Below are 23505 nucleotides of genomic sequence, written 5' to 3' on the forward strand. Positions count from 1 at the left end.
ATTAAATTCAATAAAAAAACAATTGGTCAACCAACCTCAGTCCATTTTATTTCCCCCAGCAGCAAAAATCTCAAACATTGAGAAAGTGGGAAAATTACAGACAGTGGTCACAACAGAGGAGTCTTTTCAGAAGACAACATTACTGACCTGACCATTAGAGTTTTTGCAATGTCTTTTCTTGACAATCATATATGGTCAGACAGATTACAGTCAGGTCATAGTGCTATAGATCACATGAATCACAATAAGAAAAATGTGCGTACAGAACTAATTGGAGTGTGCTTTTAAGCTTTTGCAGGTGTCTTAATTTCACGAGTGCATGGTTTATTCATAATACAAGTTAATATGACCTTGTTTAAGGATACTAGCAAATGTGTCAAGGGTCAAATTATGTATTGTAAGAATTTATTTCTCATCATCTTCAGATCAACTTCTTCATATTTATAGTCTTACATCTTAAATATAGATTTTCAAATTTGACAGAATCCCATTTTAAAGTGGAAAAAAACTAGTTTAACAAGCAACTGCTCAACAGAATTACACTGAGGACATCTAGTGTCTCTTGGTTTTATATCAAATGGAAGCATGAAGGTATGCTTTAACTATCATATTAAAGGCTCATAATAAACAATAATAAAAGTCTTAACACAAGTCCAACATGTTTTCCAAATGTCACACAATCCTTCACTTGAAATCACACTACTTAATTTTTTTTTTAGAACCAATATTTCAGAAAAGCTGGTGACTTTAATGTCCAGACCATGGACACCTAACAGAAGCCTCTCTTTTTGCACAGTATTTTTCAATAAAAATATATTTTATGAAGTGTCATCTTCAATGTATTATAGGACATAGCATACAAGCAATGCAATCTGTTGCTATTCAAATCAAATTGAGGCCGGCAAAGAAGAAAATATTAAGTCAGATATTAAGTACAGTAAAATGTTCAATCTTTTTTTTAATCATACATTCAGTTGGTGTGTTGTCCCAGGTTTGGTGCTGAAGTGGTGTGAGTAAAGATTGAATATCTGCTGCGTTACAAGTTTAACACTTGTACCTTGTAACATGAACGTGCATTTATCCATTCATCCAAAGAAAGAGTCCTCAATTTAACAGTGCACTTAGCTTAAAGGGGACAGTATTAGTGCGATACACAGTGCACCGAATGGTACAAAAAAGGCAATGAATCCACTGTTGGTGGATTGGTCCATTTTCAGGAAGTGGCCTCCACATCCATGTATATCAAAAGTCGTGAAATTTCAATGGCCAGTTTACCATCTCCACCTCTCTTAACCCGTTCTTTGGCATTTTTTAATCGTATACTGTATTTTACCGTTAAAAATAGACAATCGCTTCGTTTGTGAGAAAATGGCTGCCAACGTTGTCATCTCATGTCTTCCAACACACGAAAGCCCTTCAAGACAGACACTAACTGAGTCATTTTCAGGCAAATCCAACCAAAGTGAGTCACAACTTCTGATAAGGCTTTTTTTTGTGCAACTATGGAAGTTAGGCTCCAAACAGAGTCCAAGTGTAGTGCTAAGAGTCAAGTCAGTGCTTGAGGGGGATAACAAACTGGGGGCAGGACTTGTTTCCTTTGCAGTTCACATAAACCAAGTCCTTTAAGCAGAGTGTCAATTATTTCCTATAGTTTGTACTCAACAAGGTGTGACAGTTGCAGACACAGGCATTGGAAAGAATCTATTAAAAGGTATTCAGCTAGGGTGAAGCTTTGGGGAGGAGTGAATAAAATTGAATAGAAATATGTGCTACTCGCATCCTTTTCACATACTAACATCTTAACACTGTACTGGCCTGGGATCTCATTAGAGTTTGGATGATTTGTGAGTTCACTCTAGTAGTACTTCAATGATCCCCAGAGGCACTGGAATCCTTATTTTCACTTCGTTCATCCATCGTGACCATGTACCTTTAACCATCCACAATGCCTCAGGTTTCTTGAAGGTCACTTTTGCAATGACCCGTCCCAACTCTGCTCTGAAACACTCCTCAAGCCGTCCGGCTCACTTCTCAGCACGAACAGGACATTGTTGAAGGGAGAACGATTTTGATCCCAAATCCTACTGGAGAGCCTCTCTACCTCTCAGGTGGGTCAATGGGACTCCTATGTAGGTACGTGGTTCTGGGGAATCCTAGAAGTTTGGGTGATTTGGCAGATGTCCAAACGTCAAACTAGTGGTGTTGAGTTGAGGGTTCGACCTTGGGAAGTCCGTATCGGAGGTAAAGGGGCACGTCTGAGTGTGAAAGGGAATACAGATATAAAAGGGACAAATTAGTCAAATCTGACACTCTTATAAATGATTATGTGTAGAATATAACTGGAATTATGGCAAATTCATCATTGAGGAACATTAAAAATGAATTCTATTTTATAATTGGTCCTTAGTACTTACTAGAACTAGAGCAAGACACATGATCTTTTAAAACAATTTCAGTACCTGGATGGGAGGACTGTCACTGCAGGGCCTTTGGGTGTAACTGGAGTCAAACCTGCTTCATGTTGCAGTTGGACACCTGATGTTGCATACCCAGAGTGGCTGAGTTGAGAAGTGGGGTCCAGAGGTAAAGGTTTTCTGGGTACTGGTGGTTTAGGTGGTCCAAGGGTCTGTAAAGAACGTAATGGCAAATGAAAAGATCAAAATATTTTCTAAATGGATTTAATACTGCATGATTTTCATGTCTCCCAAAGATGCAAGATAGACACGACAGCCACATTTAAAGCAGACCAACCAAAGATCAACTCTGTAAATGACAAGATGATTAGGCATGTTTCACTTATGACTAAATTCATTCCAGTATTTTGTACTTTCACCAGATCTCTATACAAAATACTACATGCTGAATGAGTGGAAACCAACACAGAGAGTATGATATGCAAATACAACAATAAACATCACTATCCTATATATTATCCTATATATTATCAACATCTAATTACAAAAAAGATTTTATAAAAAGAATATCTCTTTAAATAACAACCAAATTTAGAGCTGTTGTATTTTAAATTAAACCTTCTATTATACCTTCAAAACAAAATTTGGAAATTTTGAAACAAGATATTCCTTTTAATCACCATTCTGTATTTGCATAATGTTATCATTTCAGCAGATTAAAGAAACTAATAAAACTAATATTATAAATGAAAGCATGATTCATTTGATTAAAACAGCCAGTGCAACCACAACCATCCACATAACCCCAGCACATCCAAACAAGCAATCCATTACATCTACCAACAATTTAGTACACACACAAACACAAAGAAGAAAACACCACTGATCAACCTATTAACCCATCTTTCAAAATAATTGGGTAAGAAGCCACCATTATATCGTCAATCAAGACACGTCAACAGCAATGACAAGTCACTGCACATGTGATGATGCAGGCGGCTCTACAGCACATGCTACTCTGGTACCTGGCTGCCTGTGACAACAGGGTCAGGGGGCAGAGGCTTGTTTGGAGGATCCGGACGATTAGAAGATGGCTAGTGTGGCGAGCCGCGAGCGCAAGAGAGACAATGAAAAAATAGACAGCAAGAACAGAGTGAGGCTTTGATTTTGCACCAGGAAACCACATTGGGACCAAAGGGCATCACTGTTTACCGTCCATCTTGTTCAAACTTTTGGAAACACAGATGAATACAAATTGAAAACATTGAACTTATATCTAATCATGCAGAATCTTATTTTATGAGTCCCAAATCATGAACACACTTTATTTGGATAAGCCTTTATAGATAATCTTGTGATTAGTTTTTACTAGAGAAGGCATAAATAGGAGTGATTTTGCAAATTGAGGACTTTATATGGAAAAAACATATTAATTGGGCTCATTATGAAGTATTATCCAGATACGATGTAACCCAAATCACTTCACAAAACAAGAACATGATTATTGTACATTAGCCAGCTCCATGCATTAAAAACATAAAAAACTTAGGTAGCACATGCAAAAAGCTACTTTCTAAACTTGAGTTTAGAACAGTAAGTTTTATTTTGTATGGATACTATCAGGTTCTAGACAATTAAAGTCCATTTAGTGACTATAGGTGACTATCAGAACAGAATAGCATCACTACTGACAAAACGGAGTGAAAACAGGTACACTATTCTCATGTGGATAACCTTGGTCTTCAAGTGCCAGGTCAACTTATAAGTACAGATAGGGGTTAACTTATAGGGGTCAGATGGCTGAGCAGTTAGAGAATCTGGCTATTAATCAGAAGGTTGCCGGTTCAGTTCCCGGCCGTGCAAAATTACATTGTGTCCTTGGTCACTTCACCCTACTTGCCTCGGCGGAATGTCCCTGTACTTGACAAAAAATGTAAATGTAAAAAAAAAACACTAAATGTACTTACTGTAAGTCGCTCTGGATAAGAGCATCTGCTAAATGACTAATGTAAATGAAAGTACAAACATGCATAGTGATAGGCTCCTAGAATAATTATTATTTTGTGGAATACTTTGTGGAATTATTATTTTGTGGAATACTTGTGGTAGTTTAATCCATTGCACCTGCAGTGCACAACTTAGAGTGTACGCCTGTTTACGACATACTGAATAGCATTCATGAAAGGCTAGGGAGGTTTATCCACTTCACATAGAAAAATGCTGAGTTGTACATATTAGCTTAAGAAAACCTTACAGTATTTCCAAAAAAAAAACATTCAGTAGACTAGTCTGTGCTGAGTATCAGACATGATGGAGACTTGTCTTGCACTAAAGGGGAACCAGTTATTTAGAGTGGTTTCAAACCACAATTCTCGTCTCATGAATGCTGGTTCACGGAACTCATGCTTTCTCTCGGAAACCAAGGGGCAGATTTATAATAGGTTGATCTATCTAAAACCCCTACGGATGTAGGGGTTAGATAGGGCCCCTTCCTGTCTCTACATGTGAAAGCTTGTATGAGAGGTGAGTTCCGATCTAGGTTGGTTTACAAAAACATGCTGTGTTATAGACAAAGACACCGTCAAACATTTCCTCTGGCAATTTAATTCACTGAGACCTAAAAACATTTTTGATATATTTAGAAACTACTGGTGATTATTTCAACCCAAGATTTAATTTAGGTTAGAGAAAAGCCTATTAATATGCTATATTATAGACAAAGAGTCAGAGGATCATTCTTGAAACCACTGCTATGGAATGCAGCTACGGACAGACAAGGCCTCCATCACCAACTGCAACAACTGACAGTACCTGATTGGTTGGGAGCTTGGGGTCAGGGGGCAGAGGCTTGTTGGGCGGGGCTGGCCGTTTAGTCAGCTGAGACAGCAGAAATTACACATATGAAGTAGGAATTTCCGGTGAGTTGAGGACCATTGTCTTGGTACCCTCAAACGTCTCTAAACTCAACAATTGAAACTGGAATCATCGATTCCATAAGAATTGTACGCTACCATAAAAAAGGTCACATGACAGTACAAATGGTTTTCATTTTCTTAAAAAAAAAAAAAGCATTTAATGCATAGCTGGATACCAGGCAAATGATCACAACTATGATAAATTGACAGGGTATACACAGTCATGTCTAGAGTGGCCTCAGAATATTGAAGTTAGTGTGTGCCTGTAAGATTAACAATGATCAGCCACTGTGTACTCAAGCTACCCATCGCCTTACACTGACAGGCGGAGTTACCTGGAAGTGCTTTAGGACAGGGTCAGGGGGGAGTGGCTTATTAGGTGGAGCAGGCCTGTCATTGACCTGATAAAAGGAACATAGGAAGCAAAGCATATATCGACAGCCATTAAATGACATGCACAGGAAGCAGGCCAGTCAGACTTTCAGGGGTTAGGTTATGATTGCGTAGTGTCATTCTGGGGTCAAACGTGTTAATGGAAAAGGTTATGAATGGAAAAGTTATAAGTTATCGAGGCAAAGTATGTGGGTGATGATAATACCCTTTGGTCAATCAGAGAAGGCTCCAAGTGAACCCATTCCTTGCAAATAACTCAACTAACAAGGACAATTTGCCACAGGAACCTGTGGGATGAGACCACAAGTGTGAAGAAAAACAAAATCACTCTCTAAACACAATCTGTCTGTTGTGTGTCAGTAAACACAAACTGGGACACAAACCAAAATCACATGTAAAACCTGAGGTTTCCAAGTTCCTTAAACCAGTTTAAAAGAGAAGCAGGGACAAGGCCACGGTACCTTGCTCGAGGGTGGTGTTAGCGGCATGTCACTCTGGCGGCTCCAGTGGTACCTCAGAGGTTGGACCTGGTCTCCATTACGGGAATCCACAAGCTCTGTGGCTGGGGTTCTACAAAAACAACACAAATTCATTCACAAAGATCCCAAACAAATATATATAGAGGTTTATAAGCTGGTAGGGTTACTTAGGATTGGCCCCAAAATTATACGATACCACGTATATTCGGTTCCCATTCTGTGTTTCATTCTAGCTGTGTTTCATTCTAGATTTCACACTTCCCTTTTTGGAACAGTAACTTGTAACTTGGTTCTGTTGGCCACACTGATCGGAAGTGTCTTCAACATGAAACGAGGTATCTAGAGCCGTTATCAATCATTCAAGATGAGGTATGAGTGAATTAGTCCAGAGAAATGACATGAATGAAACACAGCCCTGGACATTACTAAAAGGAAAATGCCCATAAGGGAATGACAATCAAAGCATGGCACATTGTGCTGCCTACACTACAACACCAGACAAGACAAAGCTTGTCATTCTTATTGCACGTTATTAGTCATGACGTTATTAGTTATAACGTGCAAACTATCAACAAAATAGAGCCGCAGCTAAGTCCACAAGCTTCTTAATCATCTTGATCCTCAACCAGTACCTCAACCAGTACCTTAAAGCTTGCTGGCGAGCTAATGCCAAGCCCCAATTCTCATAATGGGCCACACTGACCACACTAAATCATGGATGGGAAAAACACTGTTAACTTTAACATACTTGCATTACACAACTAACAATTTCATGACTTCAGTTTTCAAGTTCAGTAATGGCCAGTCATACAATCTGTGGTAAAGTCAACGTACGAATTTTGACGTAAAAAGGCAAAAAGAGTACTCCAATGTATGACTTGTAAACAGAATAGGCAGGGTATTGTCTTTCAAAACAGTGGACGAACTAACAAAATCACTTCCATTTAACCCCAGGCTTACACTGCAGCAGTGGGCAACAGTTGGTTCTTACCGACTCTGTTGGCGTCCTCCGGCCTTGTGAAAGGGGCTGCCACTCCCCAGGCAGATGAGGCTACGGCGACAGCGAGGGAAGCGCAGGGTGAGGAAGAGGAGCACCACCGGTAGGACGAAGAGGAAAATGACCAGCAGGGCCACGCGGGCTGGGTCCGAGTCTGGAGATAAAGAGATGTCATCCACCAAACAAAGTGATGAGTTCAAATGGACGCGTCACACTAAAGAAAGGACTATAGGAGTTTAACAGGGGTTTCGTTTACTATGAAGGTCTTACCTTTGGGTGCCCTGGCAGGGCCACTGTCCACACTGCCACCATGGCCTGTATACAGACAATCGGGTGGAGCCCAGCCTACGTCACAGTGACAGTTTTTGTTGCTGTTGCACACCTGGGAATAGAATATGGTTGCTGTTGAGGACCTTTGCGAGTTTACCCACACCTTGGTCAAACACTTAATACATTTACATTTTACATTTAGTCATTTAGCAGACGCTCTTATCCAGAGCGACTTACAGTAAGTACATTTGGTCTTCTTTTTTTTCATTCCCCCCGAAGCAAGTAGGGTGAAGTGCCTTGCCCAAGGACACAACGTCAATTGACACGGCCGGGAATCGAACTGGCAACCTTCAGATTACTAGCCCGACTCCCTCACCGCTCAGCCATCTGACTCCTTAATACCTTTTCCATTGGTTTTATTGTACTAGTAACTCAGATCCCTCAATCATTTGTAGTATATAAAGAATGGCATTAGATTTAGATGGACAACAACCCCCAACATCCTGCCCATTAAAGAATAGACCCCCAGATAAAAGAATGGTGTCAAGTTGACAAGCTCACCCCATGTCCGTTACACTTGCTCTGGCACTCCTCCACCCCGAACACAGACACATCTTGGCACTTCTGGTTCCAACAGGCCTAGAACGCAGTCAGAAGAACTTAGGTAAGGTAAGAAACTTAGGTAAGGTAAGAAACAATTATGTGTAATCTACTGTCATTCTGCAGTGATGGTTTTGGGATTCAGGTGATGCCCCACCTTGCCAGAACCACAGGCGGTGCCCTGCGCCACCATGGCGGGGTCCGAAACATCATCGCCCAGATCGAAGTAGGTTCCCCGGCAGACAAAGTCGCTGTAGTTGAGGCGGACTTTGGTGGTCAGGATCTCAGCGTTGGTGCCCAGCAGGGGACGGTCATTTCCTCCCTGGCACTGGATCCTCCCACAAAACACATCCCTGTGGAGAAGAGACCTGGGTTGAATCTGCTGCTGGAGTTTCCTCAACAAAACATTATAATCTCAACAAGCTTTGAAAAACAGGACAGTGTGTGTACAGTGGTGCTAGATTTGTGATAGCTGGCTGTGTCTAGCTTGGCTGAATAACCTGGTACTTACGAGCTAGCGCATGGGATGTAGGATCCGTTGGCCAGCTGACCACAGTTGCCATATTTGTTGCCCTGTTTGTTGACTGAAGAGAAGCAGACGGCTGGAGCTTGTGTGGCATCTGGAAGTCAGGAGAACATAACAGTCATGAATGACTTGTAGAAACAACAGCAAACTTGTCTGAGCAATGCCTCCTGAATTTCTAAACCAATTAATCCTGCAACACAGCAGCCGGAATAACATGACATGACATACAAACTCTTCCATAGGTAATGCTGTCTAAGTAGTCTTTCAATTCACATGTCAAAGGACAGGATTCAGTGCTCCCACATTGCTAGCCAGATGTGTCACTGTGTCCTCAGAAAAACCGAACACTCATGTCCTCACATTGACAGCAATACCAGTTACTGTGTCCTAACGAAAACTAACACACGTGTACCTACGATGACACGATACCAGTCAGTGTGTCACGAGGCTAACTCACTCGGTCCCCACAGCATCTGACACTGGCCCTTGAGGCTGGCGCACACTCCACTGTGGCAGAAGGAGGTGTCTTCCTCGCAGGGCTCCCCGTTCTGCAGGAAGACGTTGGGCGGGCAGTATGGGGAGCTGCCGGTGCAGTGCTCTGGGAGGTCACACTCCCCAAGAGGCTCCCGACACACCCAGCCACCCGCACGCAGCTGGAGGATCCACGACGAGGGGGAGGAACAGGGAAATCACGGACGTGACTGCAAAGAACTGACGTGAGGAGCCATTTTGGCCCAAATGCGTTCAGAGGTTCGATTGGGAACGACTGTGTGTTTGCGTTTGTGTGTGTTTGCGTGTGTATTCCGTAAATAAAGGATTCAGCCAGACGTGCCGACCTTGCAGTTATCACAACAGATGCCATCCGAGGAGCACTGGGCCCCAGGAACCAGTTGGCACGTGGTGGCGTTGCAGCAGGGGTCGTTACACTCCTGCAAAACAGAGGGCACCTTTTACACACGACACGACTGACCCCTGAGAAGTCGAATGGGGACAAAGAGCCTTCGCCATGCCATTACTCGACAGTTCCCTGGGGGGAGGTCTCCACTCGAAATACATCTCATTCAAACAAGAGGATTAGCCCGAACACTCTGGAGAGCAGCACGTACATCCAGGAGGCCGCAGTCACACTGCTCCCCCTTCTCAACGTAGAGGTTCCCACATCGCGGCCCCCCCAGGAGCGCGTCTGGCTGGGGCACGTTGAAGAGGCACATGCCCCCTCCGTGGAGCAGGCTGAGGGAGAGGTCCCGGGCACTGCAGCTGCTGAACAGCTGGCCCGGCATGAACCTGAGGGAATAGAAGGCCAACAGGTCACTTGGCTTGGTGATTTTTGGTGGATTTTCAGTTCAACAGATTGGTCATCTCAAACCAGTCAGACGTGGTTGTGTACAGTTGGTGTTGACTAGTTCTGAAACAATAGTTGAGTGATATATTCGGTCTGCATTTCCTATTTACACGTTTGGTTCCACATCCAGTTCCAGTACAAAGTGCAATACGCTTCATATCCCATTTAAGAGCTTTTGTTTGCCTTTTTTCTTAAGATATGCTGTGTAAATAAGACATTTCTTTACACAGTGACTTGAAGAAGATACTACAATGATGCAAACATAACTGAGAAAAAGTTGCTCATAACTAAGCTCATAACTGAGCCAACGTTTCCAATTGGCTCCCCTTTGACACAACTTAACATCCCACCCACCTGATCTCCATCAAAAACACTGCACTTTGCTTTCGACCGACCCCATGGCACACAGGCTGGGCGTCGCGCCCCACAGTCGGAGCCTGCTGAGGCAGAACCTCCCGGGTGCTTACCCAGTCGAGGGCTCCATGATGCAGCCGCCCAGACGGGGCTCGTTCTGGCACTGGCACCTCCGCTCGGCCGTGTCGTGGCTCATGCCCAGGTTGTGACCCAGCTCATGGGCCACAGTGGAGGCCACCCCCAGGACGCTGACCAGGTGATCCTGCCCATGCAGAAAGAAGTTGTCGGAGTGAAAGACTGAGAGCGAAAAGAGGTTCGTCCGGGAATCCATTACAAATGGAGAAGTCACCCCCTCCCAGAACGTTACCGTTGGTTCTGTACTAGCCATGCATGAACGTCCAATAGCTTTCAGTATGTTTTAAGGATGAATAAAACTACGGCTGATTGATCCTACCACATTGACTCCTCCCGATCGATCCTTGGAGCACATGGAGGACTGGGATGCCATTCCGACTGTGGTCCCATCAAACGATTCACCCCTGGAAGAAAGAAGACCATGCCAACGTGCTATTCAGTTTTCTCAGTGAGTTTCAAATGACATGAAAAAAAAAGGCTCCATTTCACTTTTCTCACATGACAAGTTGAGCGTTGTCATGGCGTAGGCGGGGGAGCAACTCCCGGGTCCGCCACTCCAGGAAGCGGTTCAGGGTGTCGGTGGGACTTTTATCCACCTGGATCTTGTCCTGGTCGCTCCAGATCTCTAGCCCTGTCAGAGCCACGCGCACGTTCAGGGGTCTGTAGAACTAGAGAGCGGGGGTCCAAGCAAAGGAATTTTGCAAACTTTTTGAACTGTATCCAAGGTTATGGTTGATATCATATATGTATTTTTTTTTTCAATCAAGGAAGGCAAGAGAACATATTCCATCTTCAACTTTTTCAATAACTGAAGGGCAATCTTACCCAATCTACTTGGTTGGCAACATCTAGCAGCCTATAAATTATGGTTTTGTTGTTCTTTTGATAGTTTTGGTACTACAAAAGTATAAGAAAAGGCAGATATTAGAAAAGGCAAATATTAGAAAATCATGTTAATTATAGGATAATTGTATCACTGATCTTAAGACACTAGGGGGCATTATCCTTCATTGGATTGTAGGTAAACCGCAGTCTGTGAGGTTCCAGTCTAAATACAGTGTTCTGTCGGTTTCAAATGCTGTACTTTGCTCATCTTCAACAATGAAAATGTTCAATTTTCAGTACTATTTATCACATGTATTACCTCTTTGTGGTCAGCAACAAGCACTAGCTCAATGTACTTGGTCTCAGAAAGAATGTCTCTCTTACTCTGTTAAGAAACACAAAAATGATTCAGAACCAGCATCTGCCATCAATATTTTAGGGATGCCATTTATTTATTTATTTATTTACAACCACTAAGGAAATGAAACAGTTGCCAAAGATCACTCTTGTACAGGGACAATTCTTGTATATGGTCATCCTCTCTCACCCTGTGTACGTGTGGTACGACGTGTAGGGGGGGTACAGGGGTGTGGGAAACCCCACAGCCTCCCAGCCCGGAGCTCTCCAGAGGTGTGGTGGGGAGGAGCAGCAGCATGCCCTCCTCCTGTCCCCCTCCGCTGTGCTCCCCGCTCTCCTCGGCCTCGTGGTCCTCCTCTGGACGGAGCTCGAAGCTCAGGGTGGAGTTGATGGCCACGACGCCTCTGGAGGGCCGAGGAAAGACACAGGAACACAAAATGCAAAATGGCGGCTTACCCCAAAATAAGCGGGCGACATTGCATTAGAGGACACAAGCAGCGCAAGTCAACAAAATCTTTCTCTGCTCAGTCTGTGTGGTATTTTCGCAGTCGTTGTCAATGGCTTTTAAGATAATCGTTTTTGCGAATGTACACACCTGGGCATGTTTTAAAAAGGCCTAATATCACAGCTGAGATCACAGGGAGCCCTCCCACGTGAGTGAATCGTGAAATAATCCTCTTCTTTATGTGCAAACAACTCCAAAGAAAAGATCCCAAATGCTTTTTTTATTTTCCCTCCAAGGTCTTTAACATATCCCCAAGGTAGCCCAATAAAAAGGACACAGCAGTAAAACACTGGCGGATTCTTAAAAACGGCAAGATTAAGAAGGGATTCATTAGTCTCATTAATTGGGATTGGGTTATGGAGCAATGAAAAGCTGCTGAACAGATTATGGACCCCCCCCCCCCCCCACACACACACACACACACACACACACACACACACACACACACACACACAGAAAAGAAATGCAACTATTAAGTGGCCTTCTGAGAAAACGGGTTCATTTAAATAACACTCTCCAACAAAGTGTATGAAAGCGATTTACCCCCTGATGGACTGATTAGGAAGGATAAAGCTTGCACCTGTGGTAAGTATGCCCACACTGTTATAACTGCATTAACTGTTGCATCACAGGGAATTAAAAACATATGCAGAGGTCGTTGTGGTGACCTTGCAGGTCAGTAAGGTTCTTCTGACGGCCATAACTTATGGATTAAACTGCTTGAGGTCAGTGTATTTACAATGTGAGTGTCACGGCCACAGCCGTGCCCCCCCGGTTTCAGTTTTTTGTCCTGCCCTAGTGTTTCCCTGTCCTTGTCTTCACCTGTTCTCGTTAGCGTTATTGTGTCCACCTGTGTGTCGTTTGGTTCTGTGTATTTAGGTTTCTGTTTTGTGTCCAGTCTTTGTCTTGTCCTTACCATACCTGTCCGTGTGAGTACCCTATCTGTTCCCAGTTTTTGTGAAAATAAAACCCTTGTTTCTGCCATGCCTGCCGACTCCCCTGTGTTTGGGTCCCACCTCACGTCGTGACAGTGAGTTGATGTGCCAAAGAGCTTTGCGATCAGTTGTGTGGAACTGCAGTGCCCACACAAGTCTACAACTTCACAACCGTCTTGGAAAACACTATATAGGTGGCTTACCTGAGACCAGAGCACGTGCTGACAGCCACTCTGGACTTAGAGAACCCTCTCACTGTGCCATGGTAGTAGCAGTGTGTCTACAAGACAGAAAACAGTACAGAGTACAGAGTAGAGACTGTTTCATGATTTTAGCATTTGGGATTAGCCCTCAGAGCCACATTTGAACAGAATGCATCACAATATTTTCTGTAACTCAATCACAGTAAAGCCGTAACTGTACAACTGCAGTTCCCTGTACTCACCACATGGTCGACCTCCACGGAGACCCCGGTTCCGTTGGGAAGATAGTAGAAGACGTTCGGAGGCTTGGGAAGGAGATCACTACAGGAAGAATACAAAGTTCATTCAGTTCACTTCCTGCAGTCTGAAGTTTTTATTGCTCTGTCTAAACATGATGAGTGGGGTTTTTAGCAGTGACCTCCTCCCAGTCCCCCTACTTAAAGCAGAGCAGCGGAAATAATGCATGGTATTTCCTTTGGTTGGTTTTCTGACAGATTAGAAGATATAGGTAGCTATAACTTCCCAATCAAACTTACTGGTTCTTTTCTAGGTCCAAAAAGTAGAGGATGTCCCCGACTTGAAAGCCAAACTGCAGTTTTTCTGGGTGACCATTCTGTAATTAAGAACACAAAATCCAGTAGTGAAACATTTATCACAAGAGATTCTCAAATGAATAGAATTAGTTTCCTATGGTGGGTTATTGGTGGGTTAAACTGGTTACACCATTAGTTGTACCCAAAATGACTAATACTTAATACTTCATCCAATACACTTTATTTCCACACTTATTTTCTTCTTGACCTAGTTTAACAAATGTTTTTTAAGGATTTGTGTCCAGTTACTTTGTGTCATGAAAGGCTTACAGCCAAAAGCAGACCTAAGGTGGCAAAGTGGACCTTGGATTTTTAGCAGTAACGTACTGTACCACAACAACAGCTAAGAACCACAAAAACAACATCTCATTAACCATGATAGTAAACAGGATTGGACTGTTAGGTACTCTGTATTTTTACAATATTAAGAAAACTGTAAACAACTAATTGTATGGTTTTAAAATGACCCTCTAAACCCAGAATAAATAAATAGACTAAAATGTGGCTACCTTTGTACAAAAACCACTGCAAGAATATGTGAATCCAGTTATAGTATAAATGAATAATTAAAAAACACCAAATGTTTTGAAAATCGTGAATACAGCCAGATTCAAGCAAGCAGCACGGCACCTTTAGATATTTGCTTATGACCACTTTTGAGAAGCGATAACATGGAGAAGACGGCTAAACCATCCCAAGACTCAATGGGGTGACAGAGGATAAGCTCCTGTCTACCTCAAATGATTTGGCCTGCAGGCCCCTTGTTATCCAACACCTAACTGGATATACTGTAAACCTCTTGATCCGATCAATCCTCAACAGGCACAATGGTGCAGCTCATCATACATCGGACCCTACCCGGTCCAAAAGGGTACAACTGCTCTGAGTCAACAGCCCTTTTACAAATGCAAAGCCCTTTTGGAGGGAGAATCTTGTGCCACACCAGAGTTGGAGCTGAAAAATGGGATCTTATTGACAGAGCGTGTCAGTCCACAACGGGCCTAGGCACTTTCCCAGTCGCGGTCGTATTCAGGATTTGTCTATCCATAACGCTTGTATCGACAAAAGTGTCCAATACTTAATCGTCAGTCTGCAAACGTCACACCTCACGGTTTAACTGCTGAATGCATACTGCGACCTAGAGAGCCCAGGCGGGCCACAACATCCCCTTTTCGCTGAATCGGCCGGTACAAACGCTTACACGTGCACGCTGTCCACTAATTCTACTGTCTGTTAATGCGTACAGCCAGTCCTTGATCGCCACTGTTAAGCACATTACTGGGCATGAAAGTGGCCGGGGGAGCTGATTGAGTTGCTGACTACTAGGTGTTGCCCCTTCCCCCTTCCCCCTCAATGGGTAAGGAAGAGGGAGCAGGTTGTAAATGGACTTCCGTTCCCCACACACACACACACACACACACAGACACACACACACAACACAGAGACATCGACACACACATCCTCTCCTTTCTCTCTGTGGAGAGGCAGAGCCTCATAACGCGGCTTTCCTTTTCCCGACACTGCACACTTTCCCCCCACATGCACACTAAGGTCTTATGTCTATCCACCCCCCCCATCCACTTCCATCTAATTGCCCCCCCCCCCTATCTCTCAACACCTCTTCCTGCCATTCTGCTGCTTTTCTGCGTCCCGGTTTGAGCCACTCCACCTTTGAAGAGGGGGCGCGAGCGAAGCGCTTCCTGCTGAGAGCGCCGGGCCACGGCTGCTTCCTCGCTTTCTCCGAACGGCCGGGCGGGCGCAGGAACCGCGGAGGGAGCCCAGGCGGAAGCAGGGGGGGGGGGGGGGGGGGGTGGGAGGCGGCCTGCCAGGGAACTCTATTAAATCTCTCGTTCGAGATAACGAACACTAAATGGGAAATAAGAGGCTAGCCCCATTGTGGACTGACTAACAGTATTGTGTATCGGTGCCTGGTCTCAGTCATAGCTAATTAAATGTGGATTACTCGAATCAATGTAAGCTGTATAACGAGCATGCGTTAGCATTCTAGAGCAGCTCCCATGCAGAACATCCTGTAGTCTCTGTTAACCAATGCTGTTTACTGTACAGTATTCATAGTGTCAACTGTGGATTCTATTGTACAGATTGCTAACATTGGGTTCTATGGGAAGAAAGGACTTTTTATTTATTTTATTACATTCTCGACACAAGAATCCATTAAATTAAGATTTCACGAGGTAGAGCAAAATATGGCTGGTCTATATTTAGCCACTATAGTGTTTATAATAATCAGAGGGCCGGGTGAGGTCATTCACCATATGTAAAAGGAGTGAGATGAAGCTATGTTGGGTGGGTCTGTGTTTTTTGTGCTGCCAGGGCAAAAGTCCAACGGGTGGCCAACAAAGACTTCAGGCACGTTGGGTGGAGTTTTGGCTCCGTGGGCAAATATAAAAACAAAACCAAGCATTTAACCACGCATAGGAGTGAGAGAATGACACAGTGAGGAGGAGTGTGGGTACAGCATGTGTGGGAGAGAAAGAAAACACGAGGGAAAAAGTGTGTGTACTGTGTCCTGGTAGAAACACCCCAAAGTGAAATCCTCCTGTGCCTCCTATCCCTTAATGCTGTTGATAAGGACGCTGGATGACGATCCATCGCTTTGTCTCCCCCGCCTATATATATATAGCGCTGCCAAAACGAGTTTCCTCTGAGGAAAGGAGACACAAGGAGAGGAGGCAAGCCCAAACTATTGAGACGAAGGCCAAGGGAAGCCATTAGTCAACAGCTTCTGATTACAGGGGGTCAGAGGTCGCAGTAGTAACATGGCTCACTTCCATGGCCACATCTGGTCGAGGCTTTAATGGGGGCTCACGCCCAGACATCTGGAACTTTGCCAGTAAAGACCCCACCCCTCCTCGGAGCTCTGTTTCACGCTCTGTCTCGCCCTCCTCTTTCTCACCTCTTTTCTACACCTCTTTCGACTCCCGGGTTCATTGCCATCACTTTAGCATCATGATCTTCTCTGGATCCCGTCCTCCCTTCCTCCTGGTGTCTTCTTTCATGCTTCCCATCTGGCTCCACCCTCCTCTGACGGGGTGTACCGCTATTTCTCTCCTCGCTTTCCCCCCTCGCTCTCTCCCCCAGTCCCCTCCGTCGAGCCTCAATGCCCCTCCAATCTCCCCTCTCTTTCTTTTCTTCCTCCCTTTCTCTCTAGGCCTCTACGTACCCCTAGCCCCCCCCCCCCCGCCTATTGCTGTCCTCCGCTCCGCAAGTGAGGTAATGTCGCAGGCCCGTGATCTTTAGCCAGTAATGAGATGAGCTCACCACATGAACACCAGGGCGGGGTTCATTCGGGGGGGAGCCGCCCCCGCAACCATGACTCAAGAAGAAAGAAAGCGAGGGAGGAGGGGGACGAGGAGGGGTGTAACGGAGGAAGGGGGAGAAAGGAAGGGAAAGGGCGAGCCGCGATTCCATTCCAGCTCCAAAAAAGAAAGGAGAAAAACAAAGACAAACAGACAGGGACGGAAAGACAATCAAGACCGGAACTGGGAAGTCCAGTTACTTCACGCTGTCCCTTTGGGGTCTCGCTCTCTTTATTTGGTGAGGGGAGACTTTGCCGGAAACCTGTTCATGGATCAAGTGAGGACTGAGGCATAGGCAGTTCGCCTGTTTGATCCTCTGAACAAAAAGCTCAAGTAGGAATTGGTGATTTCTCAGTCAGGCTGAACGTCAGTCATGCCAGAAACACGGAAATCAGAGGCGCTGCTGGTTTGTTAGCTGCGACCATCTCGTGTCTGTGGGGAAGCTTGTTGATGAATAGTGCTGACAGGCTGGATTGGACACCCCAGGGTTTTTCGATATGAAACAGGTGCTGGTGTGAAGGCAGGGGATGCAAACCAGGTGGCACTGCCACTGCACATAGCTATGAATGACATCAGGTGTAAATGACCCATACTGACACATACTAAGGTCACTGAACCTGAGATTAATCTATCTAGGGAGATAGGTTGGCTTGGGTTAGTCTGGGTACTAGTCTAGGGGTTTGTTTCTGGAAGGATAATGGAATTTGATATGGAATCATTATAATCCATTTCAACAGTGATAACAGATATCTCACAGTCTGATTTCTTTTCTTCTCTAAATTGTTTATGTAAAATCTCAAATAAAACTCAAAGCATTTAACCCAACCAAATCTCCAAGGAATGGGGTTCTGCTCTGAATTAGGAGTTTCACATTCACTCAAACTGTATGAAAGTGCAAGTGAGTCTGCATGTTAAAACGTCAACAAGAAATTTCACTCGCAACACGAAGTCTTGAAACACAATTACTGAGAGAACACACTGAAGCTGTCAAGCGGAGAGGAATAATGTGACATTGACCGCGGAGTCACATTTGCCCAGTGAGTAACCCACATAATCAGCATGATCTGGTTATCCCATCAGACCCCCTGGATGGGCTTAGAACCACACCACACTTAACCCAGCTCAACGCGCCACGTCACACACACACACACACTTTCCCTTCATACTTAAGATAAGAGAGACACCCCCTGTAAAGCCTACCCCTCACACACACGCCATCACCCCAGACAATGAACATACCTAGATTTAGCCCTATCATGGTGTGTGTGTGTGTGTGTGAAGGAAATCTGCTATCAGGCTTCCCTTTTTAACAACCCCCCCCCCCCTCCCCCATTCATTCACACGCATGGCTGTTCCCGTGGCGGGCTGTAGAGTAGGGGGATGGGGGGGCGGGGGGGGGGGGTATATATGCTTACGTTCAACAGAGCGATCAGTCCCTGAATTAGAAGAGATAACCTTCCTAATCCATATTACAGAGAAGCTCCCTGCAGCTTCCTATACACCACCGGTGCACCTGCTGAGAGTGGAAGTGTGTGTGTGTGTGTGGGTGCGTGTGTGACCATAGCAATAGGAGTTGTAATCTGAGTATGTTTTGTCTATTGTTGTGCATGGTTGTAGCTACTAAAGTGTGTATTTTGGCTTTTTGGAGACACTTCCACACCCACGTGTGTGTCTATAGAGCCAGGCTTAGGCTGGTAGGCAAATTCCCCCCCAACGTGGTCTCTATTCATAGTATTGTGAGGAGGTGAGCACTGTATCTCAACCCAAAAGGCTTACTCTAAATACAGGCTCATAAAGAAATTGCATAGGTTAATATGCTTTTTGAAATTCCACCAAAACTGCCTATGCAGGTTATCTGACGAGTGTTATTTCTGCTTAAAACAGTCATTGTGTATTTAAAATATTGAATTTGCTGATAACCCTGCCCCCCCACCCCCCAAAAAAACAACACGAATAAGTAAACCAAAAGTTTACTTTTTTAATGGCTAGACTCTGTACCCCAGAACCGCTTGCCAGACTTTGTTTTACAAATGATGCACTTAATTCGGTTCATGTTGAAAGAGGTCATTTGCCCTTCCCGGAGGCACAGCACTGTTCAATAGCGCACATTTTCTTATCTCTAATATCCAGACTCCCCAAATAAACTTTGCTCCCCATTGGCCTGGGAGTTCAGTGCAGTAGCCTTGTGTTTGGATCAAAGAGAACCGATGCAAACATTATGTGGGTCTCTGTGGACCTTCTTGAACTCAACATTTGAAGCATTACAGGGACGTAGAACGAACAAGGGTCCACCAATTCTCTAGTTTCCGCCGCGCAAATAATTAGTCTACAGTGATTATATCGGTATGTACTTGCTAACTTTCTGATTGCTTTCAAGTAAATGGACTCAATCGTAAATGTTGACTTTAAATGTTTAATTTAGGGAAGTGCATTTAGAGGTCACGGTAGGTCACTATGGGCCAGGTTTGGCGTGATTCTTATCAGTTGAATAGCCTGACTGTGTAATCCAAAGGACAGACATTGTTCTGTGGATGGGTGTTGATATCGGTAAAGGGACACATTTCTGAGCGCACACACAGCTACCCACCCACCCCACCCAGGAGACACCGATCCCCACCTTTCCTCTCGCATTTGGAAAACAATCTATAAACGGGTCCTTGTTGCCATGGTTTCCCTATCCGTTGCAAGTGATTCACACCTCAGCTTTATTGGGACTGTAACTTAACTGTGAATGTGATGACTACATTCCAAGTAAGAAACGACTTCCAGTATTCACCAACAACTGGGGGGAAATCAGTGTACAAATCAACCCGTCAAGTACGCACAGCGGACAGTGACTCGCAAACGAGTCACAAACCATGTCTGTTTCTGCTGAGTAACAGTGGGGAACTTGGTTTTTAATTCAACCCATAAACAAGCATCTGTGAGCCTCGATGGAATTGAAAAAAGGATGAATTATAATTATGAGAACATTTATATAATTCTGAACTTCAACTGTATTCTAAGTATGTGATTTTTCAGGGGAAATGATATACGTCTATCGTGAACTTAATCTTAATTTTGTGTGTGTGTATATAGTATGTGTGTGTGTGTGTGTGTGTTTGAGGGGAAAGGAAGGCGAAGGAAATCTGTTCTCTGCCTTCCTGAGGAAGGAAGTAGGCACGTTGACATATTTTACAGGGAGCTTCCTGCATGAAAACTGTGATCTGAAGAGGTGTGTTTAGGGGGAGGGAGAGGGTGGAGGGGGGCACTTTAAGAGGACGGGCACTTCCCATGCAGCTGACAGGAGGTCTGAAATCATATCCTGAAGAATTCCCCTTTTTTGCCCACAGAGAAGCTAAGCATCAAGTGACCTCAGAATGGAAAAACAGCGTGAAATCGACATTGGTATAGGGGAGTAGGTGGAGACAGCACTCTGTTGTTTGACATCTGAGTTCCTATGGTACCCATCAAAATAGAAAGGAAATGAACCTCCGACTCCAAAAGCAATAGGCCACCTACTGAGTTAACAGCTCAGTCAGTTTTCCATCATGAAACCTCAGGGTGTGCATCACCTAAGACTTTCCACTGCATGGCAAAGTCAATTAGGTGGGGTTGAAGTCCGTCAACTCAATGTCCTTAAATCAAGGGAATTTCAGGCTCAGTGGTGACACAGGAGAACCTGCAGCTCCAGTTCTGAGTGAATGCTAACCATCATTCAGTACCCAGCCACATCCAACCACCTGCAACCACACGTTTCACATGGAAATTCCAAAGTCTGTCCAAGATACCTTGATTAGCGCATCATTGTACCGAGATTAAACTTACGGCAATGCCATTAGTCGCTAGCCAACACGGCACAATCCCACCTGGCTCGACTTGGAGAACTCATATGACTGTGTGTCTGTATATATACTATATACATATATAAAGTGCTGTATATACAGTATAAGTACTGGTATCTCTGCGTCAGTCTCACCTGCAAGGCTTCATTCAGGGTTTTCTGGTGACCGTCCACCACCACGAAGGGCCGGGTCCTTTCCAGCGGCGGCCCCTGTCTCCCATGCTGATGCTCTGGGCCTGTGGACAGGAAGACAGGCAGGATCCACACAGGGTTCAGTCCCAGGTGTCCAAATGGTTCACATTCAGTGGTCCCACTGTTCATGTGGTGCCACCCAGGAGAAATACCACTATTCTTGCTCAAAGCTACAATCACACAAAATGTAGATAAGAACAATTGCCATGGTGAAAGCTTCTTTCAAATGACTAGTAAGCAATAGTAATTTACGCAGAGGATTATTAATATATGCAGAATTTTTATCAGGTATTGGTGTTAACTGAAGAAATACAGGCTAGGCTACATTTTAAAAACAGAATAACAACGAAAGTAGGCTACATCACATATAATATGTGTGTTGTGTATATTATAGCACAACAGTGGCCATATTTTTCTATAACGCTGAGAGCAGGGGTCCTCTAGACCTGGGCAGGGTGCAGTACGCTGCGTCCCGGTGCATTGTCATGAAGATCAGTGTGAGATTCTGACGTCAGAGCAATCCAGAAACACTTGCTCTATTGTTGCAAGGCGAGGGATGCTAATGCTAAAAGCCTGACTCACAACAAGCCATTACCCAGTTTTTAGCTAGCCTCCCCATGGGACTGTGCTAATGCTAGGATCACGTAAACCATGTTCCAATAGGATATCTTTAAATGTTTTATAGTGATGGTAAACACTGACTAGGAAATGCAGGAATCATCATATATTCATGTAATAGCTTCAGTATGGTACAGTGGCAAAAGGTCACTATCTAAACTGAGCATTGACTAATTATTGATATCAAAACTGTGTTGTGTGTTATTTTGACAGTGGTTTGATCTCTCTTCTTTTGTGGTTTCTCTGTGTGTGTCTGTGTCTGTCTCTCTCTCTCTCTCACACACACACACACACACACACACACACACACACACTCACTCACTCACTCACTCACTCACTCACTCACTCACAGATGCATGCATTACGACTAATGTAATACAAAAAGACTGTGTGGGTCTCCAACTCACCAGCTCCTTGGCAGGCAGCTGGTGAGCTGGGATCACCAGAGCATCACACCCACTGCCAGTCAGACACAGAAGACCCACACACACAGCACTGCTTCGAATAAATACGCTGATTTTGATAGAGTTGGGGGTTTTCTGTGGTCCTGTTATGAATGCAAGAGGATGGTGTTTCATACTGCATCCAGTGGTAAATGTTATTGCCATGTAGCAAATGTTAGTCTGGACAATTGAGTATAACACCTCAAATTTGACAGGACAACAATGGCAATGCTTGCCAAAGCTACAAGGCTTAGCCAAGTCTTGTACAGACTTGTGTCACAGATATGGTTTTTATCACTTTGTAAAGGACAGAACCATGTGATGCAGAGGAGGCTATGCATGATATGTTGATGTGATAATCCCAGTCCTCTCCAACAACTCGAAAATGCGGTTCTAATCTACTTCCACTATCTGAAACTGTCAAAACTACTGCAGTGCACTTTTGAAGTCATACAGACTTGGTTCAAGGGCAATTTAAACTTGAAACAAATACATTGGTTAGTCTCCTCTCATTATACTTACTTAAATGTAAGGGATGAGATGATTCTGTAGGTGTGTTCGTGCTGGATACGTCTTCTTGGGGAATCTCAATACCCGTTTTACTGGACTTGGAATAACTTTCTTCCAGGATAAAATCCTGCGAGTCAATGTTGTCCAGTACTCCAGTAGCACTGTTACTTGGTAACGTCAATGTTTTAGAGAATGTTACACAAAATACTACTGTCTGAAGGAACAACAATCTCTCCAGCACCCGACAAACAAACATCATTGCAAATATCAAAAACAGCTTTGTAAGGGATTCAGATGGACCCAAAATAAGGCAACAGGTTGTATCAGAAGGTTTACTGTGGCTACCTCACTGGGTCAACTGCACTGGTAAATTTCAAGGGAAAATCCATCATAGATCCAGTGTATGCAGACACGCGCAGAAATGTCTACTGGGCTATGAAAAAAAAAATGTTTGTAGGACAGGTATCAGATACGATAATGTTTCATATTTCACCTGTCCCACTACAACGTCCCGCGACAGGAATGGTACGACGTACGTAGCTCAGGCTACCGAAATTCTTACATCGTCCGAAATTACCGCACCGCTAACTTCACGCATACATTTGACCAGGTTCTACGCCGTACTATGTGCACAGGCTTTCCAACTGTTCTCGTTATTATTTCCCAATCAATACCGAAACTACTATTTCGAAGGACAGACGAGGTTGTACGTTTGAACCATGAAGGCACCAGCCGCTCACTGAATGTTTACAGCGA

At 44.2% G+C, this 23505-nt stretch overlaps 1 protein-coding gene across 2 annotated transcripts; it reads right to left on the reverse strand.

Annotated features, from left to right (window-relative positions):
- Positions 1–26: 26 nt before the first annotated feature.
- adam15 (ADAM metallopeptidase domain 15) lies at positions 27–23423 on the reverse strand. 2 transcript variants are annotated; one of them, XM_067238081.1, is made up of 24 exons: positions 22762–23423; positions 21122–21222; positions 13787–13863; positions 13493–13571; positions 13251–13327; positions 11798–12011; positions 11570–11635; positions 11251–11322; positions 10924–11093; positions 10745–10829; positions 10404–10552; positions 9701–9878; positions 9431–9523; positions 9052–9247; positions 8580–8688; positions 8226–8421; positions 8030–8107; positions 7469–7580; positions 7193–7352; positions 6184–6292; positions 5665–5730; positions 3440–3508; positions 2460–2626; positions 27–2255 (listed from the first exon to the last, which is right to left on the reverse strand). In XM_067238081.1, exons 1-24 carry the CDS (start codon positions 23006–23008, stop codon positions 2189–2191), a joined length of 2937 nt encoding a protein of 978 aa, XP_067094182.1. In that variant the 5' UTR covers positions 23009–23423; the 3' UTR covers positions 27–2188. The 2 variants fall into 2 exon arrangements, with proteins under 2 accessions (XP_067094182.1, XP_067094183.1); XM_067238082.1 differs by lacking the exons at positions 3440–3508; positions 5665–5730.
- Between the last annotated feature and the right edge of the window lie 82 nt (positions 23424–23505).

This window comes from Osmerus mordax, chromosome 6 (assembly GCF_038355195.1).
Source record: "Osmerus mordax isolate fOsmMor3 chromosome 6, fOsmMor3.pri, whole genome shotgun sequence".
Lineage (NCBI taxonomy): Eukaryota > Metazoa > Chordata > Actinopteri > Osmeriformes > Osmeridae > Osmerus > Osmerus mordax.

What these genes read in the sequence shown, in the direction of transcription:
- adam15 (XM_067238081.1), bottom strand. Translation starts at nt 23,008, where the DNA reads ATGATGTTTGTTTGTCGGGTGCTGGAGAGATTGTTGTTCCTTCAGACA. An exon ending in ATCTCATCCCTTACATTTAA is followed by an intron (nt 21,223 to 22,761) that starts GTAAGTATAATG and finishes TCCTGTCCACAG; the next exon opens with GCCCAGAGCATCAGCATGGG. An exon ending in TCTGTTGTGATAACTGCAAG is followed by an intron (nt 9,248 to 9,430) that starts GTCGGCACGTCT and finishes TGGATCCTCCAG; the next exon opens with CTGCGTGCGGGTGGCTGGGT.